At 42.5% G+C, this 27,204-nt stretch overlaps 1 protein-coding gene across 7 annotated transcripts in view; it reads left to right on the top strand.

Moving 5' to 3' along the window:
• The window catches only part of TSNARE1 (t-SNARE domain containing 1), a 462,920-nt gene that overhangs the window by 237,740 nt on the left and 197,976 nt on the right, over positions 1 to 27,204 (top strand). For all 7 annotated transcript variants that reach the window (XM_066990792.1, XM_066990788.1, XM_066990790.1 and 4 more), the window contains one exon: positions 3,798 to 3,962. In XM_066990792.1, the coding sequence (XP_066846893.1) occupies positions 3,798 to 3,962 (165 nt within the window). The remainder of the gene's footprint in view (positions 1 to 3,797; positions 3,963 to 27,204) is intronic.

Below are 27,204 nucleotides of genomic sequence, written 5' to 3'. Positions count from 1 at the left end.
ATTGTGCATGTTAGCACCCTTCTTTTGTCCCAAATAATATACAAACGGGGAGTGAAGCAGACACAGGGCTGGCTGGGTGGACTCGTCTTCGGAGCGGTCTCAGATGTGCAGCTTCTGATGTAAAGATTTGATGGCTGGTAAAATACAGATACTGGCAGAAGTTGTCCCTTCCTGATAAACTTTTTTTTTTCTTTTTTTTTTTCCCTTTCCTCTATCAGCAGCTGCATATAGCATCTTCCCATTTGTAGAATAAATCTGATAAAAAAATGTAGTTGTAAGCAGGAATGATTTTATCCCAGTGAAGAGATTTTATCCAACAGAAAAAAATGTTGTGCTGGGGCATAATTTTTCAGATATGATGAATAACAACAAAGTATGACCCTCAGTCCTAAGAATTTAGTTTTAAAAGAACTACTGAGCATATCAGATAAACTCAACTTTTTCTCTCCTATCATTTTTTTTTCACAGGCAGTGTCTGGTTTATAGATACATCTTGACAAAAATCTGCCACAGGCAAATTTCAACAAAAGAGCAACTTCAAACACATCCAATTAACAATTTATGAAAGGAAATCCAACAGAAAATTACATAGAGATTCACAGGGCATAAAATTTGGCACTAAATCAAATTTAATGCAGAAATGCCTGTATGGGGAGTTATGGCCCCTTGCAGTGCATTGTCAAAAGGAACTTTATCTGTGGAGGCTCAATGAGTGCCCTCCATCATATTTCTTCTTGCTATAAATAAGAGATTTTGTCAGACATGGCAATGAGCAAAACTCTAAAGGGAAAGAAATACACTGATAAACCCACTTATACACAGTTTTCAATCAGAAATATTAAGTCATTAGATTTCTTCTCATTTCCAAATCCAGGATTTGTTCACTTTATCACTGAAATGAGGGACACTCTAGCATCAACAACCACAAAATCACTTTTAATTTCTCTGCACAGCCGGCCGCCATACAGATCCCCCTAGCAGGTCATGATGCCTACAGTTAAGGTTACTATGGAGCCGTTTTCGTGGCTGGGAGGCAATTTGAGACCCCCTGCATTCTGTTGTTTCACAGTTCACTCGTTCATTCAGCAGTTGTGGTTGGGTTTTCTCAAAAGATGTTAAGGACACAAAATCACATAATTGCCTTCAGCAGCTCTGAAATTAACTTAAGCCACTACTTTGTTTGGAGAAAAACATCTGTTTCTAGACCATTATGTATTTAAACTCGTAAATAGCCGGCTTTTGTAAGAGATGACTGAGCAGCATCACTTGCATTGCTCTACGTGTATTATATTTGGGGGTTATTTACAGATAGTAGGACCAACAAGAGAGGATGACAGATACAGTTGACAGAAGCCAGACCAAGCATCTTTGTGATACAACTGTAGTATTGCAGGGACTAATATCATTTGAGGAGCTGGTTATTGTATTGCTGAATCTCCTGTTAATACTGTGCTCCCACTTCAGAACAGGATGGGAAACATTTGGTAATTAGCAAATTTGATATCTTCCACTGAAATGGATATATCTGCATGGGGAAGCATGGATTAAGGTGGCCATTCACATGCATTTAAATCCATGGTACAGCAGCTTTGTGACCATAGCACTTCACCAGATCATTGCTTTCCTGCATCTTCAGAGGTCAAACACATGAGCCCTTCCAGCCTTCATCACCTTGTGTAGTATAACTGGTGAAGATGCAAGAACTCCTCTATCACTAAGAACGAAGCATTAGAATACCCCATGGTGTGTTTTCTTTTCTTCTTGAGTCCATTAATATAGGTTTTTGGCAGTGAAACACTCAACTAGATAAGTTAGTGTCCGAGGCACACAATAATTGGTGAATAAACCCCCCCAGAGTATTGTAATCCTATTAAAATATGTCTTTTAAAGTGTAAATGCATTTTTAACCTCATTTTAAATGATGATTTTCTTCCTGTAACACACCCTTTCTCTGTAGATAACAGATCCCAGGGAAGCAGAAGGTGAAACAAAGATGTTCATGTCAAATATTTTGATCTTCTGTTTATATGTTTGAAATATACTTGACTCTATACTGCCAATTTTTTCTGCATGCTTCTACTTCTTCCATTACCCTACTTACTTCATCACATTGTATAATTTTCTTCGTCTGCAACTAGACAATGGTGATAATAATAATGAATTGCTTTTGTTAGGCAAAGTCTATATTTAGGCAAAAGTTCTTTAGTCTCCAAATGCAGAAATTATACACTTTTTAAAGAGTTAAATAACAGTTTCCAGGTGCCTGATATTCTTCAAAATCTAGCTAGTTTGCGTGTCTAAATGTGACAGTAATAGTTAAAAACTACCCATTTTCTCTATGCCTCCTTCACAGTTCCTCCAAGGCAGATCTCTAAGCAGAGCAGCACGAAGTAAAACCCCTTATAAGTGGCTTTTTTTGCTCATTTTCCTGCCTCCCTCTTGCATGATCGGTTAGGTTTCTCGTTCATGCCTAGGTGATTTGACATTTTTTTCCACTGCGACTTCCATTGCAGTCCTTACAGTCTTCCAGTCCTTCTGCGCCCTTCCAACAAGCTACGTGATGGCCTTGCATCCTGTCCAATTTGGGAGAATTCAGGGCATTTAACGACTTTGAGAACTTAGCTGTAGCAAGAGAGCAAAGGCCTTTATTTCTCAAACACCACTCCTTGAAGAGCCCCAGCGATTGTGTTTCTGGTAAGTCCAGATTCAGAGAACTGAGCACGCTCCTCAATGGTTGTGCCTGTTTTCTCCTGTAGTTTTTGGGGACTTTGGGGACATTCAGGTCAAGAGCGTGCTGTAGCAACTGCCATTTCGTCTTTCAACTTCATAGTGCTGGAAGCAGTTTCAATGTCTTTTTATTGTAACTTTTGACTGGGAGTCAGAGCTCAAATCAAGGCCAGTTTGAAGGACTACGTGCATTATTTGAAGTTAAATACCCATGAACTTGTACGACTGGAGCCTTCTGCGGTGCCTGTTAGTTTAGGACTTGGACTCGACCTCTGGACCGTCCACACCAACCTCGTGTCAGTTCATTCTCTTGAGTCCTGTCTATACTGAATCGTCTCTATAGGCGCAGAAGCTAAAGGCTGGGAGGATGAGAAGACCTTGCAAAACCTCCACAGTGTAGATGAGTTGGATCACAAGCAGGCTCTTTGAACCTGGCTCAGAACACAAGCACAGCTCCTGAAGGCAACACGAGCATCTAGCTACCTAGAAATTAGTTTCTGATGTTGAAGCAAAAGCAAGTCAGCTCTACAGAGGAAACACCATAAAGCTGTGAGGCTGTGAGGTTCTCATACTGATGACTGTGCAGGAACATTATAATCAATGCCTTGCTTTTTTTTTTTTAGTTGTATTTATAGTTTCTCATAAATAAACAAGATAGCATCTTTGTTTTCTTTTGGAAGTTGGACTGTAAAGTCTTCAAGGCAGACACATAGGGCTTATATACATCTGAGAAAACATCTAATTCTAGAAGGTTTTACAGTAAAATCAATGAGGTAAATGTATGTTTTTTTTCAGCTGCATGTAAATGTTTTGTTCTGTGAGAATTGTCAGAAAACAGAAACTGGCTGCTGAGGCTCTAACGTAGCTCAAGAGATCTGGCTTCAGGTCCTAACTCTTCCTCAAGACCTGATATGTGTTCTCTCATGTGACTTCCAGTTACTCTCTTCACCTTTTCACTATGGTTTATGTAATCTATTGTACGACTATTTTCTTTTCCTGCGAGAGGGCTGTATAAAACTGAACCACAGTTAAATTTCCTTTGCTTTCTTTCTATTCCCCCACCTGAGCAGAGCCCTAGGACTCCCTTCTCTGACCTCGCTGATGATGAGAAGATCTTTAACGGAGGAGATGGCATGTGGCAAAACCAGAGCCAGGATCAAGCCTTGCTCTCAGAAATCACGGAAGAGGATCTGGAGGCCATCCGTCAGCGGGAGGAGGCCATTCAGCAGATTGAGGTCAGTAACCTCCTCTTGTCGTGGGCTTGCGAGCTGGAAGTGCAGGTTCCTTGTGTTCTGCATTGCTCAACGTGACAAAAGAAATGCTAATTAACGTGGCTGCCTGTACATCATCGCTACATGTAGGAGAGATTACCAGGCATTTCTAAAACTGGAACTGAGTGGCAGAAGGAAGAACTAGAAACCTATATGACCTGTAATAAAAATGGCAAGTAGTAATTAATTTTCATTGGCTGGTATTTTCTTCTTCCATAACGGCCTGTAGTAAGGTAGTTTAGTTGAACTTGCTTTTGAACAGCAAAACAACTTTCTTGGTGTGTTGTAGAAACAATTGAAACTGAAGTTTGGGACAGAAAATATTCATCTTTCTCATTAGAGAGAATAATAAGTAGATGAAATAAGTTGATTTTTTTCGAGAATTGTTGCTTTGTCACAGTGTTTGGATATTCTTAATATAGGTAAAAGAAGGCATACTCTTTTTCGTCACTTTTTTTTTTTATTATTAGAGGTGCTATAAATATAATATGGTAAAGGGAACAAAAAGAGGTCTGAATGAGTTAAACATCCCACATTTTTCTTTTTATACCTCTCTTCTATGCTTTCGGAAACTCTTGTTACCCAAATTTAGTTAATAAATGAGTAAAAACTAGAACATAAAATCTTTCTAATGTGTATGCTTTTACAGGCCTAAACTCAAGCTGAACCAAAAAAAGAGGGCTTCAGAATAAATCAGAACATTTAATTAAGGACTATACTTTGTCCTTTAATGGGATTGAGCTAATTTTATCAGAATGGATTTTGGTTGTGGTGTAGCAGGAATTGTGATTGAGTTAACAGTGGTAAAAGAGGACAAATGTTCCTGCTGTAGAATGGTGCTGTGAAGGTTTGACCTCTGTTTGCACACAGTGATAGTTACATATGAGTCAATCCTGTAAGTAGGAAATATTGATGGTTTTATAGGAGTGGGTTGAGGTTAGCGTACATCTAATCTCTGTTATGGTTTGCTGAATAGAGATGATTGACCTTTGTGCACTTGTGTGCATTACTAGGGATGAAATTGTGAAAGAATATTCTCACATTGAGTATTTTTGGGAGTGAATTAACTTTTCATACCTGGGGAATCTCTTTGCACCCACCAGGACAAACTCTAGGGAACTCTGTTGCAAGAAGATGCATGTTTTGACATGATCTTGTACTGTGATGTGCAAGAAGGATGGATGCAATGGTATTTCTGTATCGTGTTGTGGATTAGAAGGATGTTGTGATTGTTTATTCTAAAATATAGTCACTGCTTTTCTCTTTTCAACTTTATCCTGCCCTGTTTCATTCCCAGGGAAAAAAAAAAGAAAAAAGAAAAAAAAAAGTAGTCCTTATTTTACGGTTTAAAATTCTGTGTTTGTGCCACAGTAAGGTATTTCTGCATGGTGCCACGCTGGACCACGTGGCCATGCACGGGTACTCAGGGTGATTTCTGCTGTTTCCTCTCTGTATTGTACACCTCTGTGCATCCTGAGAGCTGCTTTCCAGTGGCTTGTGGAAACTGGAGGAAAGCTGCTGGTGTTGAAAGCTGAGGAGACAGCCAAGGAGTTTGGGTGAATATAGTCCCAGTGCTATACAACTTCTCAATAAATGCAGTGCTCATGTATTTTGCAGATTGCATATCTATTGATTTGGTAGCTTCTGCTTACCTTTCTGCTTAATATTAACTTCCCTCTGAATAACCTATTTGACTTTTGCAATTAGTGAAGTTCAGACTTGTGCTTCCCAAGAATGTGTGCACTGCTTTTACCAGTTGTTTTTCCTCGTCCCCAACATAGCTGCATCCATTTTGCTTTGCTATCTGAGATCCGTGTTTATCCAGTAAGCAGGACTGCATTCCACATACGTTATTTCAAATGCAGCTAAAACATTTCTCCCCAGGAGGAAAGCATTTAGGCCCAGCAGTATTTTATTTAACATCTCTTTTGAAAGAAATATAATGAAAATGAAATGGATTTTTGGACTGCATCATACCTCTCCCCAGCTGTATTTGAATAAGCAGATGGTGCTTTTAAATCATTTTCACTGGGTTTTGTTTTTCTGTTTGTTGACCCACATGAACATATTTCTTGTGAAAAGACTCATCTTGTACATTAAAACTTCCCCAATTTCATTAGAAGTTGTCGGTGTACGGAGAAGGGACTCATTGAGCTCAAAGTCACCCTTACAACTTTTTTTTCCCAATATGCTTTCGAAACCAGTAACTAACCAGGAAGGCTAAGAGGAAACATTATTCTTAACTGTCAAACCCAACTAATAAACTAAATTTATCACCAAATTGATATATAGCATTTGTACTCCTGTGCTCTTTGGGGACCAGAATGAAGAACAGAGCAGTGCAAAACATATTTTATGCAAGTAGATTGGCCTTACTGGGATTGTTACTTTTCTGAGTATCTAGCACCAGAAACACGCAGGTCTTAAGCAGAGCATTGCTAGAACATTGTGTCTTCTGGGGCACACTGATAAGCACATAACTTCAGAGAAGCTCGTGATGCTGGTACCAGTGTTGGGCCTCTTCTTTTGGAGACATTGAATTTGTCCTTTTTGCAGGAACACATATAAAAACGTTTTTTCATTGCTAAAGGAATGAGGAAATGAATTCTCTTGCCATCTCGTGTCCTGAAAAACAGATATAAAATTGGGTCCATAATAGATATCTTCTTAATGTTCCAATGGCTCTTTCCCACTTCTGTGTTTTCCACATCTCTAGAATCTCTTCAGAGGTGCAGGTTAATGGGACATTGTTCTCTGTCATGAACGTCCCTTGAGGCACTTTTCAGTGTTCACAGTTTCTACCTAGAAAGATAACAGCCATGTCAGAAGTTCAGCTGGCTGTTCATTTTATTTAAATCTACTTCTTTTGATATTGCTTGCAGATTAAAAATAGAGAAGTCTGCAAGGGAGATGTCTCGCCAAAACCTTACATTTTGGATAAAGATCTTTATTGCTTGGAAATGTCAAAATCTGGTAGGACACAGCAGCCTTGACACAAGTGTTATTTCTTAAAATATTGCTTTGAACTGTTATATAAAACCTATTTTAACTTGAACTGTATTGGCAGTGAATAATAGATGCCATAACAACTTTATATATAGCACTGTAAAATGTGCCATCAGAAATACATGAGCTGAACTGTAATGTGCATTGTCAGTGCTCAGTGCTGGCACAAGCTCTGCCATAGCAAATGGATATAATTTAGCCCCCTGTGCCTTTTCATTGGCACCTGTGGTCAGGGGGGAAGAATTAAAACTTTGAGAAGAAATGGATAACCACCGAATGAGGAACCTTGCCTGGTGACTGGAAAGACCTACAGAAAACAAAGTGCTAAATGCAGTATTGATTCAGACGACCTCTGGTGATCCTTCCAATACAGACACAGCTGGTCCAGAGGTGATGAGAGAGGAGGAGGAGAAGAAGCCCTGCCAGGCACTATGACCATTTCCATCAGGTCATCCCACCTCTTCCACAACCTTCTGTCCCTTTCTACAGGAGCCTCACATCCCACTCCTGTGCTTCCTGGGCTGATAATGCAGCAGTGAGCATGCTATTACCATCTACAGTGGGGAACAGCCAGGACAGAAATGTCATAGAATCAATAAGGTTGGAAAAGACCTTCAAGATCATCTGGTCCAACCATCACCCTACTACCAATGTTATCCAAGGGCATATTTGAAGAGCTCCTGCTGTTGGGAAGGGTTGTGCCTGTAATAGCAAAGGCCACTTTATTTATCCTGAGCTCCCTACGCCCATTTTATTCTCCATCCCCACAGGAGGACCAGCAGCAATAACAGCTCAGCCCATGGGGGTAGGCAGCTGCCCATTTTGTTGGCTACCAAACCTGACATTACCAGGACTGATCATATCACCTCTCAGCCCTGAAAGGCAGCAGATGTCAGGCACTTTATAGAAATAAATGTAATTACCAAATTACTTAACAATTAGGAGTTCAGTCACTCAGACCAAATGATTATAAGGTGAGTCTGGCTGAAACACAGTCTGGTGATAAATCAGCACTAACTGGGTGGACATTACAGATGGGAGACCATCAGCTGCAGGTGCCCATGGTGAGTTCCCTAACAAAAGGGTGCTAGGAAAGCATTTGGAAGTAGTTCAATGTCAATTCTGCCATCAGCCTATGTGACCTGGGTGCTCATCATACTGATCTTAAGTCACTTATTGAAACGAGGATAAGAGTGTCATCCTACATCTCAGAGAGAATTGGGAGAATAAGTTGTTTAAAGTGTTGTTTCCTCATGTAGGCCAGAAGAAGCAAAACATCACAGAAAGGATCCCCTGGTCCAAGGGGTATTTCCACAGGTTTCCATTTCTTTCTTTTTTTTTTTTTTCTTTTTTAATATATGATGCAGAACTCAAGCATTAATGTGGCTAATATGAGAAGGCAGACAGGTTTCTCCAGTAATATCTGGTCATCAGAGCATGAGAGATGATGCTTTGCTTGCTTGTGGGAAGTGAGTATACGTCGAGAACACCTCCATCTAGTTTCTGATCATCAGTTGAGGATATCCTGGAGAAAACAAAAGAAAACAACAGAACTTCATTTTAGCTGATACCTCTCTTGGCAAAAGAGAAGATGAGCTGAATAGGCTGTGGCAACAGGTGTGAGATGCTCTTATTTTTAGGAAAGCCTGTTCCCCATGGATTGGTGTTGAGAAATGTTGATGTTCATTTCCTATCTGTTTTGAAGAGAAGTGATAGATGCCAACTTACACTCCTGTCAGTCAAGCATTTGGAACCAGACAGAAGATGAAATACAATAAAAATAAAATAAGAAAAAGCCCCACAGAGTCTGTCAGAGTATGTTTGTTTGTTCGAACATGTTCCTTGTTCACTCATTACTACGTATAATTTCTTGCTGAGGGGTATTTTCAGTAAAATCTCTCACTGATGCTAACCGTTTAGAAGGTTTAATGCAAGCTATTTCATCAGCTTCGATAGTCCAGGGGTTTGACTTACGAGGGCTCTGCTCGCCTCTTCACACAGACTTTTCAACTCAAAGTAATGTATAAATAACATGATATCATGACAAGCACCGTACGTGAAAGATCTGCTGCCGTGTAAGTGTCAAACAGCGTTCAAATGCACTCTGCTCACAGCAGTGTTGGGGAGCCTCATTATCATGCCCATCAGAGGTTGACATGGCCATCCCTGGGACCCGGTATTGAGTTGTTCCCTGGAGAATCCGCTCAAGTACTTTGGCCAGTCTAATTTAAAATGACCCGGGCTGTAGGGCTGCCACTATTTATTTTGGGAGACTATTTCACGGTCCAGCAGACTTCAGTGTTGATGAAATGCTTCCCTCTATTCTCGCTAAAGATTCCTTACTCGTTCTCAGCGCTTAACACCTAGTAAAACTCTATTGGACCCTGCAAATAATTCTTCTTCCCCTTTGGTGTTTAAACTCCTCGAGTGCTAACAGTTATCCTCCTCTTCACAAGTCGCTCTCCCTTGCTTTTCAGCCACCTCGGTGCTCTTTTCTCAATTCTTCCCCATTTGTTAATTCCCTTCTGCTACAGCAGCAGACTGTGCACAGGATCTTGGTGTCGTACCAAAGATGAACGTAAGAAATGTGTTAAACTCCCATGGATCCAATTCAAAGGTTACAAGCACTGATGGAAAGATTTCTAGGTAATTCCTACACTAGTAAATTAAGGAGTATCAAGGAACACTAGCAGGCACCGGAACTGACTCATTACACTCCTAAGTTGTTAGGGCATATCCTAGCACGTTTTTTTTTCCCAGTGCTTACCCAAATATTAACACATTTTGAGAGTTAGTATTCTCCAAAAACAATTTGGCTGCAGCCACCCCATTCAGGGGGTAAGAGGACTTAGTAACGTGGATGCAGAGAAGTGCATACCTGCAGTTGCAGAGCCTGAGAACGGGCATCTTCTCTGTCCTTGTACAGCCGCAGCCCTATTGATTTGATGATTTGATCACAACAATTTTCTTTAGTCTTCACTGACATTTAGGAAAGAGAAGGAATAAGGAGAATTAAGGGTAAATTCTGTGGGAAACTGTGCAAGCCTGAGGGCAAAATAAGAGATATGTGGAAATAACAGCTGGGCTCTTTTGAAAATGTGAAGAAGCCTTAGCAAATATTGAGAACAAAAAACAGCCTATCCCAGCAGACTCGTGCAGAGACCGGCTTCTTAGCATACTGATTTACCTGTTCTGCCCCTGTTTCTGCTCTTGTGGCTTGCATATTTATGCATTGTTCAAAAACTAAATTACTTGCCTTCACATCAAAATGCTTCCTAGTCAATCTCCACGTCCTTAGCATGTCGACTCCTGCCTCCAAACTGCCAGAATCACACCAGTTAGAAATGAAAGGTTGCATTAATTGGAGTTTCAGAGCTTCTGCCCTGAATGGGCCAGTGCTGTTTTGGTGTTTTCTCTGTCAGTTTGACTCACTCGGTTGCACTCCAGATGATGCTCTCTCAAGCATCTACACTGAACGTGTGCAAGTTCATTTCCAGGCTTCCTTGTGGAGCACGTTACCTGAGGGTGCGTCTGTTCAAAAGTTTTGTGTTGAATGAGAAAAGCACTTCTGGTGAGAATCGCGCACGTGTCCTCACATCCTGTGTTTTAGCTCATGCCACAGAGCTCTCAGAGCTCACAAACTTACTGCTTCTTGGATGAAACTGCTTTAAGAGATGTACTGCAAGCCTCCACCTCAGGAACTCTGACCAATAGATTCAGCCCTCAGGAGGGAAAATCTGCTTCTTGGTCTTCTCCAGCAAGCCAGTAAAATCACATATTACCTTAAGTTTGTTTTTTTCCATCCAGTACAGTTCTCAGTGCTGCCTAAAATTGTCATATACTTTTTTTATCATGTCCTAGAGCCCAGAACATCATCATGCTAGAGGAGCTTCACCATCACGCTAGAAGAAAATTGTTCCAGCAAGCTCTGACACAGGTTTCTCATGCTACCTGCCACCTCGCACAGAGAAAACACACATAAAAATAAGATTTTGTTTCAGGGATGAAGAGGCATCACATGGGACCCAGAGGGGTTCCAAGTGAAGTGCTGTGCAATGTCCGTATAGCTCGTCAATTCTGCTAGCCTTGCACGGTGTGGTGTTCAGCCAGTCCATATCAAATACCTGAGCAGTCTGGATCATTTCCCTGGAGTATAGACCATAATAACCTGGAAGATGGTGTGGGTGGTAGTTGCATGTTCAAAAGACAAACGCCTGAAAGTCTCATGCAGCTGTGGAGAGTTTTTGCTGTATCTCCTTCTATTTCTACTGTTTACTGAATACAACTGCTGTAAGTTTGTTGTTATACATCCATCTGGCCTATAAGCCCAATACATCCAGAGACATAGACAGGAGACACAAAATGAAATACTGCCAGTTATACAAACTGAAAATTCTTCCGTCATATCCTTTCCGCTCAGACAACATTTTTGCTAAGGCTACTTGCACATTTCCAAACTTTTTCTTAGGGACTGGGTACAACTGTACTTTTTCCTCTCCTCATGGAAATGGTTAATGCTTGTATATTTTTGCAATCAGCATTTCATCAGGGTTATGTGGATGAGCTAGGATTTCACAAGACAGAGAGACAGTAATATATAAAAGCTATTTTTAGCCCTGGGTATTTCTTGTGTCTCAGGTGTAACCTTATGATGGTACTGTGTATAGTGAAGTGCTTTTAACTAAATTGGTGAGGTTTCCACTGCGTACTAGAGATAATTTTCCTTTTTTTAGATTCCCATTGCCTTATCCAGGGACTGTTAGCGTCAGAGAATTTCACCCTAAATCCTTCTCTTTGTGAACTCCTCCTTTCAGTGAGTTTTCACGGAGCTAGCAATGAAAGCCCTGATTCAGCAAATCGTATGTAAGTAAGTCTTAAGAGCTTTGCTGAACAGTGATGGACTTCAACACCTACTAAAAATGAAGTATTTCCTCTGCAGAAGGAGAAAATAGTGCTAACATACACATTATTTTGCTAATAATCTGAATTTTGGGCGGACACATCTGCATATGTATCCACAGAAACTGAGCTGAGCTGAAGGCTGTTTGTACATTGGTAAGGTAGAGAGCTGGAGAGAGATCTCTAGTGCTTCTAGTGAAATAGAGTTTATCTTCTGCAAATGCTCTCACGAAAGTGTTAATATTTCCTTTGTTAAAAACGTGTTGCTTTCCACCTCCATTTGCTGCATTTTTGCCTATTTTTTGTTGCCAAATGATGACTGTCTCAAGAAAGGTAATATCTTGCTGCTATTTCTGTTAGCGCAGACAGTGCAAACATCATCTGCCTCATCGATACAACTATTTTTGTAGATGCGATTTGCTGCCCCAAAGGGGAATTACCACTCTCACCTACTATTTGGGTTAGAGCAGTTCACTCTTCGGTGCTAATTAATAACAATGGAGATCAATAGTCCATCAATAAGGCAAGATCCCCTAGCAGGACTCTCAAGAGCTGTTACTGAGGATTTGACTTCTTGCCCTCCTGCTTTGAGTGCCGTGCTTTCTTTTTTATTCATTTTAGGTTAGAAAATAAGGTATTGTTTTTTTTGTTTGTTTGTTTGTTTGTTTGTTTTTCCTTCCAGCAGCACATTGCTTCAGATCATGGTACAGTAAGAACCCTTTTTTTCCTTATTTCATGATGGTAGCTGCTGCACTTTACTAATATCCATGAGTCTTTAACTCAGAAAGGGGAAAAGAAGCATTACAGAAGTGAAGGGTGATACAGATTGCTAACCTGTTATTACCCTCTCCATTTGGATCGGTGAAAATTCCGACTTCTTTTTTTTTTAACCTATGTCCTGAATAGAAAAAGCTCACGTGGCAAAAGCCCTGAAGCATCCCATCCCTGCCCGTGCATCTTGGGAGAGAAGGGTGAACCAAGGGTAAAGATGAGACCCTGCAGAGGTTACAAGGGAAAGGGATCACTGAGACGGTGACTGAAATACACATTTCACAGTGAGACCAGTTCGTGTTCCCTCCAGTTTGCCAAAAAGTGCATGCCTGGTACTGCCTTGACAGTAATAGACTCATGTTCTCACTGAAATTATAGTCAACATCCCAGGCAATGTTAACAGTATTATCAGTGAATGTCAGCTTTTAGAGGCTGATACCAGAGACTATTATTTTACGTCCTCTGCACTCTGCAGGCTCATCTTCTTCAAGTATTCTCTAATATTTTTAGTTGTTCCTTTATGAAAAAGGTTTTATAGAACTGTGGTTTTGTGTTGGTTTTAGAAGTAGGAAGAAAGATGTATCTGCTGGGTTTGCCAGAAGATAACCTATGTGGGTAAAAAATGGTCTTTTCAGGTAGAGGCTTACTGACTTTGTTGGTTTTGGCACCCCACTGTGCCATGTGCTTTCTGCACACCTGTATTTCCCCACTACTCCATTCACCATCAGTCCATCTGGTATGACCCCTCTGGTTGTCATTTCCTTCCCTGCATTGAAGTCTTCAGTTCCTCTATGTATTGACGCTACCAGACAGCACACTTGAGGCAGAAACTGCTAAGGCTTGCCTAGATATTATGGAGTAATGCAATTTTTATGTAAATATATGTATTTTTTTAAATGCACATTTTTAGATAAACTCCTGCTCAACCTGGTGTGATGTTGTAGTCTCCTGTGAGCAGGACGTTGGGCTAGGGCCCTCCTGTGGCCCCTTCAAGCCTGAATTATCCTGTGACCCTGTGATCCCATTATCCTTCCATCTCCTCAGACTGCACCACTGAGAGCTACCAAAAGTTCATGCCTTAATCTTCCTTCAGTCTAAATACAAGACATTTCTATTTCCTCACCCGCGTGAGGAAATACAAGTCATTCTCGTTCTCCGTCCTCTGACATCTCTTGCCACTGCAGGCAGGGGTTCATGCTCTTCATCACCCTTCACCACATCTGTCATTTAGTTGGGAGAGCAGTTAGGATATTGGGATGGCATCAGGGGGATGGGTGGGAGTCTGCAAAGGCTGGTGTGGGGACAGTGTCTGTGCCTGTGTCTGCAGCTCCCTGGAAGAGAAGTCTGTGGGGTGGCCCTGTGCCCAGGAGGTCCCTGTCCTATCAATGTTGCTCTGTGGACATCCCCTGGATGATGTGTGTGCATGCTCTGATGGGTCCTGAGTACATTAATCAGCATTCAACAGAGTGCAGACGTGGTGCTGTGACTATCAAACTTGCTGGATTAGTCCAAATAATTGCATCTTTTTTTGAGCGCTTCTTTCTGAGCCGTATTCCTTGTTGAGGAATAGATCCCAACAGAGTTTGTTGGAATCAGTCCTTTCCTAACATGCTAATTAATGCATTGCTCCAGCAGAGAAAAGCAAAGAATGAACAGCAGAAAAGGCGTCGGAGAGGCCTGAATATGTCAACCCACAAAACACACGCGCACACACAAAATAAACGAACAAACAAACAAAACCAACACATTTCTAGTGCTTGGTAGGGCGTTGCTAGTTTACAACACTTGTGAAAGCACATGGTTTAGCCTTAGATAAAGTCACCATCCCTGGGGGTGTTCAAGGAAAGGTTGGACATGGTGCTTAGGGGCATGGTTTAGTGGGTGACATTGGTGGTAGGGGATGGTTGGACCAGATGAGCTTGGAGGGCTTTTCCAACCTGAATGATTCTGTGATTCTACCCCAAACACCAAACACAACAGCTTTTAAATATTCCTCCCCTTCCTGGAATTCTAGCATCATACAAGCGGCTGGGTTGGTCTGTATTTCCAGTTTGTGTTGGAAGCCAGCTGGTCATTGCAAGCACGGGTGTCTGTAAGCACTTACGACCAGGGTCACGTTTTCATTACAATTCAGCAAGTGGCGTGCAGATGTGGTGGGGCCAAGCATGCAGCGAAAGTTTGGTTGCTTTATTTAGGAAGGAAATGGAGAGTAACCCTTAAAAAATCCACTTGCTTGTGGAGGAATCAAAAAGCATTTTTGGATAGCGTGGTCTCTTGCTGATACAAAGCAAAAAGATGAATAAATGTCAGATGTAAGGGTGAGGGACTGCTGTTGAAGAATGGGAAGCAGAAGGGCTTTGGGCCAAAGATCAGCCCATACAAAGCCTGTTGTTACACCCTGAGCCTGAACATCTTCTACTGAGCTGTCAGGGACTAAAAAGACCTTTCTATAAGCACTCTCATGAATGTCTAAGACTTCCTGCTAGTACCTGTGGCAGGCAGTGCTGTGACAGCTGTAAGCATTTGCTTACCTTTAACTCTGCCTTTTTTTTTTGCTGGTGATTTTTGGAGCAGAAGTCCCCGAGCCCTATCTTCCCTTGTCAGTTCCTGCTCACGCAGCACATGGGGGATCAAAGCTGCTGCAGATGTATGACCGTGCTCCTATCCCCATTTCACAGCTGGGGAAACTGAGACATTGCGGATTGTTTCGCTGCCAGTGGAACTCCATAGAAATGTAAATGCCTTGCCTAAGACCAAGGAAAGAGTGGGTGTCCGTGCCAGGATTAAAGCGCTGCCCGTTCTCTACTTCCGCTCCCAATTCCCTCTGAGCGTGCTGTGATGTGAGATCCAAATACAAGATCTGGCGGAGCCGGCTTTTAATTTTTCTCCCCTTATTTGAATTGCGAGGCAGATGGAACGTGCTCTTGTTCACAAAATACACTGTCATCTATCCAGCTTGGATGAAGCTCAAGGAAAACGCTAATCATCATTTGTAACTGAAGGCAGATCTCCCCTACAGGGGGAGCTTGCTGTGTTCTGAAGTTTCGCCCATGATAACATGACTTTATCGGGAGAAGCTAAATAGCAAACCCGTCTCTCCGAGGGCGTGTAGCAGATTGTACTGTCAAAGAGAGAGATAACTTCTTGCCCTCTGAAAAATCCTGAGATATGACGATGAGGGAGGGCAGGGAGGAAAAGAGTTGCTAAGATACTTGCTCGCATAAAACACACCTGGGGGAAAAATTTCCAGAGGGGAGGCTATGTTGGACAAAGTGCTGTTAAGCTCTTAAAAGAGGAGCAGTCTCCCGAGTGCCGTGGGACTGGCAGATGTCTGTGGCGGGGAGCAGGTAGGGTGCTCCAAGCTGAGCTCTGGAGACTGCAAACAGCATACGCTGAGTTTACAAATGATGGTTCGCTGCTGGCTGCACTCACAAGAGGTTGTCTGTGTTCAAAGCCCTTGTATGTACAGCAGCATTTTGCACATGCCAAGCTTCTCAGCAGCCGCCTTGCTCCCCACGCCACGATGGAAGCCCAGATAGCTGGCAGTGATCGGGAGGAATAACTTTAAATCACATACAGTGCTGAGTCCCTGTACTCTATTTAAGGAGAAGGCTGTTTTTATGTAAGGAAATATGCTTTCATGTAAGAAAAACTCATCTTCATGTGCGAGACAAGTTCTTGGGGAAAGCACCTACTGTCTTTTTCCCTGGCTGGTTCTAGGGACTGGCCATAAATCCAGAGGTTTGGGGGAATCATGAATCTTTTCAGCTTCTGCATCCTCCATTCTGACCAGGTTTCAGATCAACATACCTTTGGAAAGCTTCGATTTGTCAGGCATGAAATTCATTTGCTTTCTTGGTCTTAGCTAAGAGTCGCATGCTAAAACTGGCTGTACCCGATCACTGCAGCAGAAGGGGGTCGCACAAAGTAACTCATGCTCTCCCCACCACCCAAAACACACACAGCAGTGTGTGTCTGTCCCTATGGTTTTCCAAGGTTTTGGGGCTTTCCTACCAAAATTTGGAGGAGAGCAGAGGTGCCTCTTTATTTTTTTTTTATTTTTTATTTTTTTTTCCTTGGTATAGGGTGGGGGGAGTGATGTTGAAGGGAGGGTGGGGGACCAGTAAGGAAGCAAAGCGAAGGATGCCTTCAGCTCTGCAGTGATTCAGTAGAATGTTGCATTTAGTTGAATTTTGACAATCCGTATAAACATACTGTCATGCAAATTTCAGCTCACTGGCCTGTTTTGATTAGCAGGTGCTGCCAGCGGTGGTAGCCCAGAAATTACTCCATTAGCATTGGTAACTACGTTAGGCTTTATCCTTTTAAATAGCCCTGAAGATGAACTCTCTGAACCATCTCAGTTGTCACAGGAGGAATTTCTCTCCTTCCTCCTTGTTCCTTGCTAACTGCAGATGAACGATTAAAACAGGAGGAAAAAATGAAGACCAACCGCCATGACTTCTCTGCCTCTTAAATTTCAGCTCCTGCTCATGAATTATGAGCCTCAATGCTTTCACGATGGGAATTTGGGGATTAGGTCCCTCCATGCTGGATGTACCTGGAGGAGATAAATGGAAGTCCTGCACCTGTATGCGTTGGCGGTGATTGCTTAAGAGGGAGCAACCTCCTGCCATGGTCAGACAGATAAGCCATGTTCCTTCAGTTATTTCCTCTCTTGTTCTTTCTAATTTGTATCACTGTGAAGGGTTAAGGAGGGTGACTTCAGGGATTGCCATTAGAAAGTCAAATTGCAAAAATAAAGCATTAACAATAAACGCCACGGCAGAGCTGCTGAGCCAGTGAATAAAGAGCTTTAAATGCAAACAGGGAACTAGCTGTGCATTTCTCTCCCAGTCACCTGTCTCCCCATCTAAGGATTAAGGGCTCTGCATCTTTTAGTCCTGAATCTTCCCGTTTAACTCCAGGCACTGCTGAATGTCACACCTTTTTACAGCTCACCTGTTAAGATTTACGGGAACTCCCTTTTTTGTGGACCACAGCAGAAGGTTTATTGCTTTTCCTGAGATGTCTCCTTGTAGGAAAGAGACCCAAGGAGGATCTATCATAAATCAGTGAATTTTAAATATAGGCAATCTTCCCCCAAGCACACCTTGGGAATTTGGTGAGTGTGCTCATTTGCTTGTAGGATAGATCCCCCACTACTGGAAATTGATACAGATAACTGACTTCAATGATGATTTCTACTATCTGCAAATGAACTGGTACCTCATTTTGAGTGACTTTCAAACACCTCCAAAGAAACACACACGTGAACAGCATTTCTTTAGTGCACAGCTTTCCTCTCCCCTGGGTATTTTGCAGAAGAACAAAGCATTTTACAACCATACTCAAACGGATACTGCCACCTTGGAGCTTCTTGCAACATTTTCTCTCCTTGTCCACCCCTGCAAAAAAAGCAGGTTATCCCCCTATATCAGGGTGCAGCCCTCCCCTGTAGTCCCAGCCCCATGTTTGGGACACTGGTGCTTTGCTGGGGGGAAATGCAGTCGGATGGAGCATGGTTCTGGCTGCTGGGGCTGGGGAGACCTCGTGGAAGTGTGGTCCTTGATGGGGTCAGAGAGCAGCTGAGAAACAAGAGGATTTGGGGGCTGGAAGCTGTACAACAGCTATACCCTGATGTTGGTGGCCCTGTTTGACCAGGGGCTGGACCTGATGGACCCAGAGGTCACTTCTAACCTCACCCGTTCTGTGATTCTTTAACGGCACCATAGTGTGTTCACTTGGCTTCAAATACTGCTCTCTCTGAGCTTCCCTTTCTTCATCCCTCCATTCCCCCTGAACCAGAGGTATTAATTCTGCAGTACCACGTGTAGGCATGGTGAGGTTTGGGTTAAACGCTGTTATATTAACGCCTCTTGCTAATCTTTTTCTCCCGATGCCTGTGGAGTTGGAGCATCTATTGTTACCTTCCATCAAAAAGAGCGCCACAATAGCTACGGGAGAGCCGTGAGCAGCCAGAGCTTTGTTTCACAGGTGGCTTTTCTCCGTGGGCGTCAGGACAGCACTGCATTGCGGCGGGTTGAGCCGAGGGGGCGGCTTTGCTTTGTACCGCAGGCTCTCTGATGCTTGGTGACCTTCAAACAAGGTGAGGCAGGGCCGTGTCCTCTGAGATCTGGGGACAGGAGTGCCACTGAAGTGCCGCCTGCCTCTCCCACATCGTTCCCATCTAAAACAAAGGCGCTGGCACTTGCTGACCGTATTGCATTAGCACGGCAATAAAATGAATCCTTCCCTCCTAAGTGCAGCCAGAGCTGGTGAGTGGTGCCAGGCTGGCAACCTTGCGTTATTTATTGCCCGGTTCATTCTGCTTCCTAATAACTTGTTTGCTGTTTTGGAAGGCATCAATGCATTAAGCAGTGGTTTTCCTCGGGCTGCTCGAGTCTGTTTGCTGAACTCTTGTGCCAAATGTAGGGGCATGTGAGCTGTACGAGCCGCTTTAATTTTTCCCTCTCACACTTGCATTCATGAGTGTTGAACATCGTTCACTGTCATATTATTGAAAGCGCTTAGGTCTTTCTGGTGTAGCAGCCCTCTCCGGTGCTGGCTAGCATCACTTCAGAAGTATGGGCTGCTTCTGCCCCGAGCATTGCCCCCAGTGGTTGACTTCTACCTCTTCAGCGTACCAGGTTTGCGCTGTTCATTATTCCACCTTTTTCAGGCAGCTGTCCATGCATTGCCCCACACACTGGGCATTGTCCTCTGGGTGCAATCTGACTTTACCATCCCGCTCGCCTGTCCCACAAGGTCTGTGCTGAGCTGTCCGAATTAACTCTTGTTGCACTTGGCCATCTCTTAAGGTATTTCAAGAGCTCTTACGGTTACCCAGGCCCTCCCCATGCTCATCTGTCTAGGTCTGCTTCTCTCACTAAACAGCCAGTTACTGACCCAGCTCTATTCGCTTTTCTTGGCAGGTTTTTCATCCTCCTTTCTTAAGGTTTGCATTTTGGCAGAGGGCTTAGTATCGTCAGTGGCTTGACCAGTAAGCCATGTAGTGCCGTGGGCTCTTGGATAGTTATCCCTACTCAACCTATGTACCCTCCAGAGCAGGGTGTTCAAGTGGTCCTGGGTTTGTTGATAGCCCTGTTTCAAATTTCTGACCCCAAACATCTGAAGTTACAGTCATAAATATTCTACTTGTCAATACAGCTTCCATGTTAACATGCATGCAGGACCATCGTGATGTCAGATTGGGATTTTTTGGTCTGCTTTTTAGATTTTTCTATTTGTTCTGCTTCGTTTTGTTTTTTCCCACCACTGATTCCCCTTCCTGGGACACTAATAAATATATTTAACAACATGGCATCCAACAAAATGCCTAGAGGCAGCGGACTGTTAACCTTTTGTTACGATGGAAACTGACCTACTTTTAGGCTTTTTTTTTTCATATGCTTTTTTTTTTTCTTCTTTCTTCTGAAGTACTTGCCATTGCTTTTTACCTCACTCCATGGTAGTTACCGTCTATAGTCACCTCAGGAGTGACAATATCACAGGCCTTTACAATCTGAAAAAGAATTAAATCAACTGTTTTACAGTTTCTTTTTCATTTCCACTGAGCTATTGACTTGTTTAAAGAATTGCAAGGGATAAGTGATTTTCCTTACAAGGACCAGGCTATCACAGCCTTGCATGTGTTTTGTTGTTTTGTCCTGGTTTAGCCATTTTACCGCGAAGCGTAAAGTTTTATTACTCTGTTCATCATTCAAACAGCCGAGACTTTTTGTAAGGCTCAGTTATTTGTAACCGGCAATCTGCAACAGGGGTTGTTCTTAAATAGAGATTAGATGTTACTGTTAGCAAGTCAGCTCTTGTTTACTACAGGTCATTAGGACTTTTTACTGACTGGAGCAAGGTACTTCTTCCCTGGCTGTAGGTTCCCAGGATGCAGATGTCCCCATCTGACTTAAAGGTCTCATTATAGTTAATGAGAAGACACTTTTAGGACATATTTCATCCAGTATGATTTTAGACATTTGCTGAACCATGAGCTCATCCGTGGTCTGGCCTGTTTGTCTTCATTTGCCTGAAGAGCTGTTTATCTCACAAGCTCTCACATGCATCCATAATCATGGATGTCTATGGTTTTCTTTAGATAAATACAGGCCAGACTGTTTGGACAAAACACTATTTTTTGTGGATTTTTTTTTCTTTCCTTTTGAGTGGCAGCACTACATCCCTGTTTCAGTCATCCGCATCTCTTAGATCACCTTCTCACGTTGGGCATAAGTTCAGAAGCTTGTCACTTGAAGGTTTTGTCGTTTGATTTTGCATATTAAGCTATTAGTTTTTCAGAAACCGATCTTAATCTTTTAATTTTCTGCTTACTTGTAAGAGTATGACATAGCATGTTAATAACAGATTTCCTTGATTTACCCCATTTTTAGTTAAAGAGAAGATGCATAGTACTGTCTGGAGAATCGTGGACTGATGACTGCATGAGCAAATGCACTTATAAGCTGTCAGTCTGTGATAATGAAATTAAAGAAAAACAATGTCCTGATTTTGATGCTTATGTTTTTAATTGAACAAATGAAAAGCTTTCCATTTAGACATGCCAGGGTTACCTAAGTAGTATTCTGGCAAGTTGCCCTTTCACCAACGTGACAGTACATTCCAGTTATAAAACAGAGAAAAAAATCAATTCAATTGAAAAACATAATAATTGAATCTAATGTTAATTGCAGATCAGTTCAGGAGAAGGAATTTATTTTATAGTTTAAGAAAGCTAAGTGAAAAAGTGAACAACAGAAAAAGGTTGGCTCATTTCAGGATGAAATTCGTATCTCAGCCTTTGTTGGTGAATGATGTAACACGGCCTGTGATGTGACCTGACAGTCTAACAACAGTATATTGAATTGGGCTAGGATTTCTAGAGCTGACAAAACATTTTTTTTCCTATTCTGACTTTGTCGGAAACGTTGTGGCAGTGTCTGCAAGCCGGTCCATAATGACTTGAATGACGTCCATTACATGACGCAAGGCACAGCCTCAGATCAGCCTTGCGTACATTATAGAATCATTAAGGTTGGAAAATCCCTCCAAGATCATCTGGTCCAACCATCCCCCTACCACCAATGTCACCCACTAAACCCTGTCCTTAAGCACCAGGCCCAACCTTTCCTTGAACACCCCCAGGGACGGTGACTCCACCACCTCCCTGGGCAACCCGTCCTAATGCCTGACTGCTCTTTCTGAGAAGAAATGTCTCCTCATTTCCAACCTGAACCTCCCCTGGCACAACTTGAGGCCATTCCCTCTAGTCCTATCACTAGATACCTGCGAGAAAAGGCCAACCCCCAGCTCCCCACACCTTCCGTTCACTTGCGTAGCCTGAAGAACATTTACACCAGTGCTGCATGCATGCTCTGGTCCCACCACAAAGGATTGACTTTTCATAATCTTCTAAGTCAAATAAAGGTTCCCAGTGGTGATGCTATCTTGATACTCCAAAGTCTTTTTGGTGGGCCATTGAGCAACCCAAGAGTTGCCATAGAGGCGCAAGCAAAATGGTCTGAGACAAAGCAACAACAAAACAACATTTAATCCCAATGAAGGGTTTAATCCTGTAGTTTCTATGGTGCTGTAGCTCTTGCCTGCTTCTTGGAAGAATGCAAAATATTGCATCTATAAGTGAAAAATCTCTTTGGTAGGATCAGGTTTGGGTTCTCGTTCTTTTAGTGAACACAGTTATTTAGTTCTTCATACCTCAAGCTTATGGTGGTTTTATTGGGTGGAGATGTAGGTGTTGAGGCAAGAAGTGAACTGTTGCAAGACTAATATTTGCGTATAATTCCATGGGTAGAATTTCTGTTTTCCTACAGCTCGAGCTGGATTGTAGCCTAGTCTGGTTTGATTTAGGTAATTCTGGAAGGCGGGAGGATCACAGCAAGCAAGAATGCAAAGTACCATCCCTGGGAGATGAACAATCCAATTTTTGCACAGCAAGGGAGCAGGGAAATTTAAAACCAGTAACATTAATAGAGAATTTATCAAGAGAAAGTGAAAAGGCTAATAGCCAACTGAAATGCAGCCACACTTCCCTGAAGTTTAACTTTTCCTTGATAACACAACTTCACATTATGTGATTATAATGTCTCTGTGTTAAAAGGGAGAGGAAATCATCATCAGTTGTTGCACTCATCTAACTCCTCTTTCTGCCCACAAGCCCACAGAGCTTGGAAATAAGGGAAAGGTGGGGGGCAAAAAAAAAGAAAAGAAAACGAACAAAATTAAAATTGGAATGAAGCCCTGGAACTGGCAGCTGTCAGCAGCCCTCAGGACAAGTGATAAAATGCTACATTAAAGTAGCTGCAGTGTGAAATGCCATTGACGGAATAACGAGGATGGGAAATTGCTTTATAAATGTGCTTACCAGGATAAACAGATGTGACTGAGGGCAACTCCATTCTGTCACTAAACACTTGAAAGGGCAAAATTTATGGCAATCTATTTTCTGTTCAGAAAAAAAATAAAAAAATAAAAAAAATAAACAAGGTAAAGATACAAAACAAAACCCAAAGAGTGTTCAGACAGAGGTGAGGGTTCAACGCACATGTCAGAGTGGGAACCAGGGCAGAAACACTCACTATTAATAAACCACTTTGAGAGTCCTATAAATCGAAATGTGACAGTGCGTAATGATGCTGAGGAAGGGGGGCCAGTTCCTGACTGTGAATGCTTTGGGAAAGCAGGAGCCCCTCTATGAACCTGACCTGGGGTCTTTCAGAGCAAAATATGCAAAGGGATATTAGTTTTGATTTTCTTTGAGCTGAAGCTGGCTGGTAGCTGCTCATGGAAGCTGCCCGATTTTAAAGGATCCTTTAGGCTCCTAGCTGAAGGACTGTACATGCCATTGGGGTTGTGCCAACTAATGAAATGCTCCTGAGTGCTGTCAGTGCCTCTGGCACTTAAGGAGGATGAGCTGCGATGGTCCAGGTGTTCTTCATGTAGACCTTCTCCTCCCCATGGCACTGGGGAGACCTGGCATGGGCAGAAGTGCCAGATTTGGGTGGGAGCCTGCAGGCCTGGGAAGGCATTGGGGCTAGAGGGTGAAAGCAGTGAAGCAGAGCACGTCATTGGTGTTTTCAGAGGTCAGCTCAGCTGCTGAAAGGTGGAGATGACAAGCTGAGCAGGAGTCAGCAGTGTGCTGCTGCAGCAATGAAGGCAAATCAGATCCTGGGCTGCATCCATAGGGACATTGCTAGTAGAGATTAGGAATGTGATCATCCCACTGTGCTCAGCACACCTCAGGCTGTGCCTGGAGTACTGTGTCCAGTTCTGGTCCCCACAATTCAAAAAAAAACAACACTGGGATGTGCCAAAGGAGGGCCATGGAGATGGTCAAAGGGCTGAAGAACCTGCCTTATGAGGAAAGACTGAAGGAGTTGGGTCTCCACCCTGGAGAAGAAAAGGCTCAGGTTGGACCTCATCACAGTATTCCAGTATTTAAAGGGTAGCTACAAAGAGGACAGAGGCTCTCTCTTCACAAGGAGCCAAATGGAGAAGAGAAGGGGCAATGGGTACAAGTTGCACTGGGAGAGGTTTCATCTTGATATTAGAAATACATTTTTTTTTTTACATTGACAGCAATCAATCATTGGAACAACCTCTCCAGGGACATGGTAGAATCCCCATCACTGGAGGTTTTCAAAAAGTGATTGGATAGGGTGCAATAATCTCATCTAGGCTCCCTTTTCCCACAAAAAAAAAAAAAAAAGTTTTATCTGATGATCTTTTGAGGTCCCTTCCAACCTGGGCTGTTCTATGATTCTATGATCTCTGGTATGTGGGACAGCAAAGAGGATGTGTTCATCGATGTTCAGCGTGAGCAAAGGCCTTCTCCAGCCTCCTGGTGGAAAGCAGTGATAAGCCAGTGAGCCTTGGGGAAGGCATGTGTTCAGTCTCACAGGGCAAGCGTCTCTGTAAGAGTTGTCATCAGGTAAATGTCTGCTCTCAGTATCTATAGCTGTCCAGGCAAATGCAAATTTATTTATTTTGCTTTAGGAAAGCAAAGCTTCATTCTGTTTTTATTCTAAATAGCCTCATCCCGTGACCACGTAAGGGAATGCTTGAGCTGTGTTTGGATGTTAGTACAGCCCCACCGGTCCTGCTGGCAGGAGACGAGCAGGGGCTGGAAGGACTGGACAGAGAGCTCACTCCACAAGTAGATGCCAAGGAGTCAACAGGCACTGAGGCTGCCTGCTTTGTCACCAAAAATCAAAGCAATGACTCTCCTTCCTCCCTCCGTTCGGAGCGTTCATGGAACTTTGTAACTTTGTGGATGGAGGCCTGAAATGAGTATATTGATATCATTTAGTATTAATGAAAACGCAAATACCTGCGTATCTATATTTCATCATATTCAGTGACACGTAATCTGGGGTATGATGGGCAGCATGCTTAATGTTCTCTGTGCTGGAAAATTATTCATTTTGCCACTCTGTCTTGAAGGGAAGAAGGTATATTCAGTACAAAAGTAGCCCCTAAGTCCCTCCGCTTCTCATCTCACACCCCTAGACCCATCTGTCTTCCCCAGGGCTTCATTCTGTGAGCCAGAGGGAGCTGTGAGGGAATAAACCAAGCCCTCCTTGGTTCAACTCTAGACCCTAACCCAACTCTTTTGCAAATTAAAACAAACCATTGAAAGCTGGTGTGAATTCAGGGAGCGTGAGCTGGGGCATGACCAAACACACATGCTTGTGACTTTATAACAAACTGGAGAGATGGATTCTGAATTCTTCAGAATTAGCATTTCCTTGGGGGGCCATCGCAGGTGGAAAGGAAGGCAGGATAGCTGTTGTGCTTCTGTACTGAGTAACTCCTGGTTTTATAAGCCCAGGAGTACATGCTCTGTCACTGCAGACATGCTTGACAGTTTCTAAATGCAGCCTTTGGGACAGGGGTTGGTTGTGGTTTGTTTTTACACACAGCTGATAGATGGCACACTGTTGTAAGGATTCCCTGCCTGCAGATGCTATTGTTCCATGCTAAAGAGGTGAGACGCTGCTGTCTGATTACTACCCATTGCTATTTAATGACAGAAAATGTCTTCATTGCTACTGAAAAGTTGTTTAAAGCTTATTGGGTTTTGCCTTTTATTTTTGTGGACAGGGATGTTTAGCGGAGCGGAGATTTGCTGAATCTGTCTTAACGCATAAGAGCTGGGGGAGAGGTGCATGCATTAATCAGTTTAGTGACTCGAGTTGATAAGAAGTTTGTGGCTGCTGCCTGAAATAGTGCGTCTCTGTCTGAGTTCCAGGGCTCGTATTGATTGCACTGAATATTTGACAAGCAGAGTTAAGAGGAATCTTTAAATGTCATCAAATCCATCTCTTCGCTCTAAGACAGGATCAACTACCCAAATCACCCAAATCATTAACTTCTTGTATGAATATCTTCTGTTGCAGTTCAAACCCATGACTTTCCGTCCTATCCATGATGGATACAGAGCATGTTCTTCCCTTTCTATCTGCAGCAGTTTCACTTACATGGAAAGCCTTATCATGCTGGGCACCAGCACCCCCACAGCCACCACCATTTCTATATTGGAAAGCATGCTACTTTCTCATTTTCCTGTTGGGCTGTGTTTCTGATGCCTTTGACCACTCTCCCATGGCTTTTCTATGCACTTTCTCCAGGTGGTCCACAAGTGGTAGCTTTGTTTGCTCCCCGCAGCCATCATGGGCTTTTTTTTCTTTTTTTCTTTTTTTTTTTTAATGATCTCTTCCAAGAAAGTTTTTTTTCCTATTCTGTATCTCTAACTGTATAAATATATATTTTCATTATTTGACTTCACCTTTATTTCTTATAGTATTTTCCTAATTTAACAAGATCAGTTTGAATTCTAATTTATCTTCTGACAGGCTTAAAATATTTCTGAGCTTCACTGCACCTTTGTATTTAGTAACCCTCCTTTCTATTCCATCACCCAAATCATTACTTAAAAATATTGGCTAGTCATGAATCCCAGACAAACCCATGAAGAACTCATCTCAGTGCATCCTTCTGATCTAGTACCTAAGCACAGAGAATTAGTTTTTAAATATGTTTTCCAAGCCAGTTTTACAATTCTTTCATCTAAACCATGTTTACTCTGCTAGCGTAATTGTCATCTTCTTCTTCTCCTTTTCCCCAAGGTGTATTGTCCTGCCCTAGAAAGATATTAGGTTGCTTTTGACAAGTACACACTTGTTTCTTCTCATTCTCCTGCTGAGTTTTGTGCAACTGCAAATCATACATTTCACTATTTGTTCCAGCACCTCTACCAACATCAGCACAGGGCTGACATTAAGTTGACTTGTCTCTAATTCCCAGACTTTTGGATTTTGTTTTGTTCAGACTGTATACTCTCTTTCTGAGTCTTCTGGAAATTCACCTGATTCCCCATGACTTTTCAGACTTAACAGCTCTAAGGTTGCTTCAGCGATTTCTCTGAAATCTTCAGGTCAGTATTTATGAGTCCCAGGCAGTCTGAAAATATCTAAACCTTAATCTAAACTCCTCAAGCCCA

The sequence above is a fragment of the Anser cygnoides genome, chromosome 2 (genome assembly GCF_040182565.1).
Source record: "Anser cygnoides isolate HZ-2024a breed goose chromosome 2, Taihu_goose_T2T_genome, whole genome shotgun sequence".
In the NCBI taxonomy this organism is placed as follows: Eukaryota; Metazoa; Chordata; class Aves; order Anseriformes; family Anatidae; genus Anser; species Anser cygnoides.
This window is presented reverse-complemented; position numbering and strand designations above follow the sequence as displayed.